This window comes from Sphaeroforma arctica (assembly GCF_001186125.1).
Source record: "Sphaeroforma arctica JP610 unplaced genomic scaffold supercont1.1834, whole genome shotgun sequence".
NCBI lineage: Eukaryota > Ichthyosporea > Ichthyophonida > Sphaeroforma > Sphaeroforma arctica.
Genome location: NW_014038724.1, coordinates 1 through 9,318, shown reverse-complemented (window position 1 = coordinate 9,318; position 9,318 = coordinate 1). Strand labels below are relative to the sequence as shown.

At 41.5% G+C, this 9,318-nt stretch overlaps 1 protein-coding gene across 1 annotated transcript; it reads right to left on the bottom strand.

Moving 5' to 3' along the window:
* Window positions 1–3,369: 3,369 nt before the first annotated feature.
* On the bottom strand, window positions 3,370–8,728 carry SARC_11708 (26S protease regulatory subunit 7; the record flags this gene model as incomplete). Its single annotated transcript, XM_014294199.1, has 8 exons — window positions 3,370–3,735; window positions 4,351–4,509; window positions 5,088–5,166; window positions 5,699–5,862; window positions 6,488–6,682; window positions 7,044–7,292; window positions 7,867–7,983; window positions 8,613–8,728. Coding segments are annotated over 8 exons (1,175 nt in total), but the record flags the coding sequence as incomplete, so codon positions are not given.
* Between the last annotated feature and the right edge of the window lie 590 nt (window positions 8,729–9,318).

The window sequence follows — 9,318 nt, the reverse complement described above, 5'->3', positions numbered from 1 at the left end:
CGTCGAGTTATGTCTTTACTTACTAGTATTAATTGATAATGTGATTATTGCCGGAGAGTTCATTTTATATATAATTTATGACGAAAAAAAACCGCCACGGTCACTCACATGCATTCTTAACCTGATATTTAAAATTGTTCTGTCTGCCTCAAGTGATCAGGGTTGACCATTTGTAGTCGTTCGAACAAAATAGTTCAATACAGATGTTGATTTGAGGGAGTCCTGTAAACATCAAGTGCGTTCGATACCCGTTCTATCCTTTGCCGAGCTCTCATATCCATACTGTTCGCACTACTCTTATGTAGGGGATATTTTGCCTTGGGGGTCTGTTGCATTTTCTTCGCGCATGAGCTTTGCCCGAAGGCATTCCGAATTTATTTTTGATATCATAAGATGCTTGTTTTATTCTATGAGAAATACCGCACGAAACATTTGACCGCAAGCAGCGGCAAACTCACTAGTAAAGTATTTACTGTGACAACCTTTTTTCAATACTCTGGTGATCTGAGAGCGCTGTCTTTAGAGAAATTAGAAAAATAGAAAGCATCTAAAAGTCGATATGTCGTGAAGGTCATGTTAAAAGAAAGATGACTGCCGCAGTGACTGCCGCAGTGACTGCCGCTGGCCCGGCCCGGTGGTGGCCCACTGTATGCTGGGTGCATGACTGCATGTTGCATTCTGTAATCTCTACTCACTCACTCACTCTTTCTCTAAAATTCTGAAGTCTGAACTCTGAAGTCTGAAGTGAACAGTGTACTCAGTATACTGGATTTAAGAAATTAATACAGTATGGTATATTTTTCCATAAAATCATCCGCATCAAATTAAAAATTGAGTGCGAGACTGCGAGAGTACAAGTTGCGAGCTCGGAGCGCAAATATATGTCGAGTCCGCTCAGAAGGGACTTCAAAAATTTATATATATTTTTAAAAATTTAAATAAAGTGCGAATGTTTTTTTTCTTCAAGTTCAACTTTTTTGCCTTTTATACTATAAATGTTTGATTTCAATGATTTCTAGAAAGCTAAATAAATATGTGATTAGGTTGAAAAAAACATGACCCTCTGGCCTCTAATCTCTATTTACAGTACATAGAGAGGAAAGAAAATATGACTGAACGAATGATCAATGAACAGACTATTGTCCGTTTGGAGGAAAAAAGGAAAGAAAAAAAACAAAACTATGGCAAATTCAGAAATTCTGTTCAATTTTTAGAAAGCCATAATGTATGCGAATTCAAAGAAAAATAAATCTAAAGTCTCATGAGGGTTTCGGATTTCAGATTTTTGTTTTTGTATGTAGGCGATAAAAAGTAAAAACAAACGTGTACAAGCGTGTAGGCCGCATGTATGACGTATGCATAAATACTAAATCGGCACTGAGCGTCTGAGGCTCTGAGCCTTTGACTGAGAGGCAGAGCCTCTGAGAGCCCTGAGGCATTACAATTTACAAATAGGCTGCTGTGGGCCTGTATGTCGACTAGACTCTACCAGTCTACTAGAGTAGAGAGAGTGTAGTCTGTAGCTTGTACATAGCGTAGGGCTACTCTACTCAGAGAGCGAGAATAGGCAGTGAACAGTCTCTACTAGAGATTAACATATTTACTCTCAAATATTATTTATCTCTCTAAGTAAACGAGAGACGAGACTTAATACTCCAAAGAGTAGAGAGATTGTCACTGAGAGTGAGCTAGCCTCCTGGTATACGACAAAGACATGTCTTCATAGCAAACTAGTTTCCGACCCGTCGCGATATGTCGGCTTAGAATACCATAATGTATATCGAACTTCTGACTGTAATAAAAGACATGACGTCTGGCTTCGGACATGTTGTCATAGCGAAGTAGTTTCCGACAGTCTTATCATGTCGTCATAGTGAAAACTGCTGTTTTAAACCAGCCCAGCAGATTTGAGATATCAGAAGGGCTGAGGGCTAAATCCTTTTTTACTAACTGGGTCAGCTAGCTGAGGCCTCAGGCCAGGCTGGCCAGAGCAGTGAGCAGTGAGCACTGAGCACTGAGCACACTAGAGAGAATTTTTGTAAAATAGTAATAGAGAAAAACATATAGACATATTTTGATATTCAACTAGAGAGAATCTGTTCACGTATAACGGACTAACGGTATAAACCTCAAGACCGGCGGGGATTTGACTATAGAGATTGACCGTTGACCCAGAGGGAAAATAAAAAGCCGATTCCATTGGTTATTAAATAGTAAAAATTGTTCATATTGTCGAGTAATAAACACATGCCTAATCTCATCCCGATCGGGCTATTGGTTCAAATGATACAGAGAAGGCAGTTTGTACCAGAGCTGGGTCAAACTAGCCAAACATATCCGTCCACACCTATCAGACATCCTTGGAATCAAAGTACGTTGCCCCTATATGTACTCGTTGGGACGATATATGTCCACTTATAGCGCCAAACCCTAAACTAACACCCCTAAAAGCCCCAAAACCCAAAGAGTATAGGAGCAACCTACTTTGATTCCAAGGATGTCCGATAGTTGTGGACGGACCTATATAGCGCTCATGTTTGGCTAGTTTGACCCAGCTCTGGTACAAATAGCCCGATCGGGATGAGATTAAGCATGTGTTCGTTACTCGTGAATGCAAACAATTTGAACTATTTTATGACCAATGGGATGTATTTTTCAATATACACCTGGGTCAACCTCTAAATGTAGTCTGTAGTCAAATCCCCGCCGGTCTTGAGACTTGAGGTTTATACATATTGTCTAAATACTTTTTCGAGGCCGATATTTACATATCTAGACATTCGTCTCGGTCCAAACTGCCCGAAAGGCAGAATATTACTTTTTTAAATACTTTTTTTTCTCTATAAAACAGTGCCGCTGGGCAGATTAAAAAAAACTTATAATTCATGATCCTCTGGATTCTGGAATTGTCTCTCAGAAATGATTTTCGTCTCGGGGAGAATCCATTTTTCATCCAGCGACAATTTCTAGAGGGCCATATAAAAGTATACTTTTTATTTATTTATTTTATTCATAGCCTATCATTCGAAAGCTCTTAGAATCTCTGTGAAATGTTATAAAAAACAACAAGACGCACTTGAGTATTTACTATTTACATCAAGCCAAGGTCTATGCCATGAGCACGAGTACGGACAGAACAGATTGCAGCTTCAAGTTATATAAGGCTTTCCTTTTGATTGACTACCAAATTCTATTTCGCATCTATCCTTCTTGAAGAGTACTATCAAATCTACCATACAATTAGCCTGCAGTAAGTGTTGGCTTGACAAATCACAGCATAGGTATGAGTTTCTGTGTGGGTATATATTCTGCATACAAAATTAAGTACATGTCGATTATCAACGATATAAAATATTCTGCCGTATCAGTGGTCAGGTCATACTTTACTTCGGCCCGAACTTCCGAGGATAGCTCTCATACGCCTTGCAAAGCGAAGAGCAGCCTTTCACATTTACTATGGCCTGTATATATAGGGAGAAACTATACCGCTAATGATGTAGGCACAATCGGCGAGAAGGTTGAAATTAACTTTAATTTCACGATATGTCGTAAATATTCAGCTAGATGCCATCGCCCCCTGGGCTGCGGTATAGGCCTGAGCGTATAGATCCGTTATCCATTGTTGTGTGAGAAAACGATCTAGTTGTATGACATATAGCGAGGAGTTGCGCTGAACTTCTGGTAACCTTTGATGACCTTATTGACAGCGTCTAAGAAATCCTTCTCCGTAGCGACCTGTAAGTATTCAGGTGAACGAACAAGTATAAATAAATAAAATATCCGAGTGAAAAAACAATGTTATTAAATATTAACACCACCCCTGACGACTGCGAACTGCCGAATATGAAAGCGGTCCTGTAAATGCGTAGCGGTAGCGTATGAGACAATAGAATACGTACCCACATGTATAGATACAACGATATGCATGTGTACATAAATATTTGTATAATTGGTTGTCTCTCGGACAAAATTGAACCAGGCGGATATATAGCGCAACAAAATAGATACAGGTCGTGCGTGTCGTGTATTATTGTTGAAGCCAAGACCCCACGCATCAATTCAAAAGCGTGCAAATAAGCCCTCAGCGCTGTACAATAGCGGACCTAGCATCCGCTCAGAGCTATGTATGCCATTGAATCGGCACCAACAAGCGTCACGAAAATAGCTGGAACACCAGTACGACATGGCTAAGATATCACACTGTCTGCAAGCACCAAAAATCAACGTTGATATGCTACCTATCGAACGCGACCACGTCGCTTATACATATCGGGTTGTTCAATCTGACCAAGTGTAATCACTTATCAGCCAGTTGTTCTACAAAGCACGAATGTGCAGGGCCGACGTTACCTTTCTTCTGGCTCGAATAGCGTACATTCCCGCTTCTGTACAGACGGAACGGCACTCAGCACCGGTGGCATTGGGACAGAGACGCGCAAGTAGCTCGTATCTGATACTTCGCTCACAACTCATCGCGCGCGAATGGATTTTGATGATGTGTGCACGGCCCTGAGGAAAGCAATGAGATAGGATTTGTGTCAGGCGGGTAGAGTGCAATCATACATGTGTTCGTGGATGAAGGTGTTGTATTTAGGGTTTTTAGGGTTTTAGTAAAACCCTAAAAAATGTGCTGCTGCTGCACTGCTTTGAATGCTACGTTGCAATGGGTTGTGGTGTAACATGGGGTGGCGTAACGTGCATTAGTGTAAAACTATGCGGTGTATTTTAGTCCATGCATGCTCCGAAGTGTACAACGTTCCCTCGGTACCGGGTTTGCGGCCCGGAGATTTCCATGTGAAATCAGTTGAAATGATACATCAAGCCTGAAGTAGTGCTGGGGCGTGTCAGGATCAACCAATACTTTGTGCGGGGAGACACTACAGGACTATCCATTTGTTAAGACCAAAAGCGATATGATATGGTAGTTGTACAGAATAATTTGTGACATACTAGAAGAACAGAAACAAAGCTGGTTTTCAAAATCTCCTATAAACCCTTGCCGTTGGTGAGATGTCTCTCTCTTGCATTTGCACATAACGCACAAACAGCTTTCTCCTGAATATTTATACCATCGAGAAATCGCATACCTCTAGATCTGGCAGTCCGAACTCGATCTTTCTGTCCAATCGACCCGGACGCAATAGAGCGGGATCTAACGTATCCGGCCTGAGGTTGGTTTACAAGAATTGCTAAGATCAGATATACAGACACCAAGCAACTTGATATACTCGCATGAATAGGAAATTCAACAGACTTTCCTACAACCACCCCACCCTCATGCTACCAGAGGCTTCAGACACTACAGCCACTTCTTCTCCGAAAAATGTGCTTCAGTACAGCATGTATAGAGACTGACGTTCCTAATATTCCCGACGCACAACCACAAGGTACACTTTCATTGTAGTTAAAACATACGGGTATAATAGCGCTATGCATACAAATATGAGAAAGCAATAGTGCACATACACAAGAAATTCGAGATGGTGATAGACTAATTCATATCACAAAAGTTTACACAACCCTGACCGAAAATAGAAATATTCACTGTATATATCTTCATGCAAAAAATGGCGCAGACGAAGCTCACACAAAAACTCACCCTCGACTCGTACAAAAAAAATAACAACAGAATATATATATATATATAGAACATGCGGATACGTACCTATATAAAGTACATACAGCAATATATAAATACCTATTTGTAGCCATAAGCACTTTGATATTGCCCCTCGCATCAAAACCATCCAGTTGGTTGATAAGTTCCAGCATGGTTCGCTGCACCTCATTGTCTCCTCCGCTACCGTCGTCGTGACGTGCGCCACCAACAGCATCAATCTCATCGAAAAAGATAAGACATGCCTAAGAACGCACGTGATGAGATAAATTAAGTAGCAATTAGTATCTTGATACGAGGCAAGCCAAGATACACACATGCTACAATTAAAGCAATCAAGAAGGCTAACTCTCGCCGAAGATAGGATGAAGTATCCAAGTGATGTGATGCCAATGTTAAATGTTGGAATCAGCAATGAGACAAAAAAAAAGGTCTATCTCAAGCGCGCATGTCGTATTAACAGATGCCATACACCACGCTGAAACGATATCCATGAAACTCGAAGTCTTCTCTGGGGCCGAGTTGATGGATATATTTATAAAAGTACATTCGTCAAAATCATCACTATGCACTCGTCTATGAATTGCCTATAGACAGACTGTTGTAAAATATGTGGAGATTATATAAAAGAAGCAACAGAAGAGTATATTGTATGGACAATTGTGTGGTTTCGAGCAAGGTATGCAAAGCATGACTATCAATAAACAGCGACGGTGATCCACAAATAGAGATGCGAAGTAGTCAATGAGATGATTAACAATACGAGACAGACCTCAAACAGCTCACTGATCATGCGTGCACCCATTCCCACGTATATATATATATATTGGACCACAAGATAACAAACCCAACCCCGAGTCTGCCACTCACTTTCTTAGAACGGGCCATTTCGAACAGCTCACGGATCATGCGTGCACCCTCTCCTACATATTTTTGAACCAATTCTGACCCAATGACACGGATGAAGCACGCGTCTGTGCGATTGGCCACTGCTCGCGCACTCAGCGTCTTGCCGGTACCGGGAGGGCCATATAACAGTACACCCTTGGGAGGCTCAATGCCAAGCTTCAGGGATAAAGGAGCGCTATGAGTGAGTGAAGCGATTTATATATGTAGATATAAATAGCGATACTAGAGGATCCTTGATAGCACAGCACAGGGAAAATACAAGCAAGGTGAAAAAGGTGGGGGCGATGAAAGCAAAGTATCGGTGGCAACACGCCGACGCAGAAGCAGCTCACGCTTAGGGAACTCGATACCACGCTGTGACCACGTGGATAAAGTCTACGGCTATGTGAGAGTCAGGTGTGAACTGACACATCACCCCAACTCCCAAGAAAACGCAGCCAGCAAGCAAGAAGCTCACACTAACATGGTATAAATATGCTTGCAAACATAAAACGGGGCAGTGACATATATCACACACCTGTACAAACCGCTCGGGATGAAGCAGAGGCAGTTCGACAACTTCCCTGAGCTTCTCAATCTGTTCCTTACACCCACCGACGTCAGCATAAGTGACGTCGGGCTTCTCCTCGACTTGCATCATAGTCACAGTCGGGTCAATCTTGGGTGGCAAGGGGATCTGGATTTTGTACTTGTTGCGATCCACACCCACTCGCATACCCTCTTCAATGTCAGTCGGCGCAACTCGGTCTCCAAGGCCAACTACAAACTGTATTTGTTGGTGTGTGTAATGATAAATGTTTAGGTAAAAAAACAACACTACAACATGGTATACTTTTCATAACAACTATACATTTACGACTTTCAGTGCGGATCGGTCACCAAAGGCATAGACAGCTATCATTCACGGGGCTCATAAGAATTGCTACAGCAACGTCCACTGAGGATATACATTAAAAGATCTAGAATAGTCGGCGTAAACTGGTCAACAAGTCCAACGACATCCTTGTCATATAGCTGTAGATTTGACTACAAATACAGGATGGACGAGCCGGACTAAAACGCAGCCATCATCGAATGGATGCAGAAAAACCTATTTCGCATTCGAAGAAAACCACTCAAAAAATGATCCCGATCACCTCTTGCCATCCACAAGCGCTAGAAATTACCAAACATCCCCGCGGCCCTCGAAAGATCTGCGGGCACAAGACAAGCCGCTATACTCCAAACCGCCTCAGGAACCTATATACCTACATGTTCACAACCAGGAGTGTGATACTCATTCTGAACCTTCCTCGACTCAGATGTACATACGCACAGGAATCATTCACATGCCAACCCACCTTTGCGATTTGCTTGACATTGATGACGTATTGTGCCTCGTCCTCCTCCTGACCCTGTGCGGCGCTGATGATTTTGGTACACCGGGCGACTTGCAGCGGTTGCTCCTCCTTCATAGCCTATAATGATGAACAGAGTTCATTAATATACCAGAAATGCGGGTTCACACTAACCTGCTACACGCACTATAAGTAAGCGAATCCAGACACACTTTCCAACCAAATCCAATCGATTGCAGAACCGGGCCTGCGTCTCCGCTGGCCGTTGTATTATGTCTCTGACACAATATATAAGCTTGGAATAAACTAGTAACCGGAAACTAATCATCCTCACTTTCGATGTGCCTGCCATATCTTTAGTCTTAAACCAAAACTTCATTGCGCATCAAAACAATTCGACGGCACTGTTGATAGACATTTAATACAACTGAGCACAATCCAGACAAGTTTATCCCATGGATTGAGTGCTGAGACGCTGGAACGCGGAATAGGGACGAGCGAAAAAAAGGTGCACACACAAAATGGAACATTCAATGCCGAGAACAGGACTAATTATATTCCATGCAATGTATAGTGTGTATGTACTTCGGTGAAGAAATGCAGACGGCACTCAAGCCATAAATAATATACAACTGACTACGACAGGCCCAACTCCAGTATAATAGGGTAATAGAGGATAGTTACATACACAACATCGGATTAGAAAGAACATCAAATTAACTTGTGTAGTCTAATGTGTTCAATTGTACCTGTGCGTCGGCGTTCAGGTCCCAGAAGGCACGATGAGCCAAGCCAGTATCACTGTCTTTAATACCAGCCAGCGCATTGATGGCTTTAAACTCGGTCTGGATGTCATCCTCAGCCTAAATGCAAAGTAAGTGCATGTATTTGTATGTGTCAGCGTCGGTGCATGAGTGTAGATTGAGGAGATTTTGAAACAAGAAAAGCGGACGAAGGTATAAAAGTGTGTGTAGTACTATTCTGAATAGCTATAAGAAGTAGTATATGTGGCTACTCTTCCAAAATAGAACTTTAGTGTCTCAGGGCAGTTCACGTGCACCATATATTCTAATCCTAATCGCAAATGAAATCATACGCTATGCTGTCATCGCAGAGTTGTATCAGCTATATTGTGCAATTTCGTCACACTAGTAGGTATGCCACACCGTTGCTCAACTGATTTCGTTAAACTGACCATATATGTGATTGAAAAGCATCATGTTCAATTCAAAAAAAAGGCGTCATACACGTGGACAGCTTCAGAAACAACTCCGAGACAGTATAACTCAACCTCTTGATATCACGCTTTGAATATATAAATCTGAATCTGAATCTGAATCAAAACGAAAGAATATATATATATATATATATACATATATATAAATATATATATATATATAGGAAAGAATATATATATATATCGGGATATATATACATATATTTATATATATACAT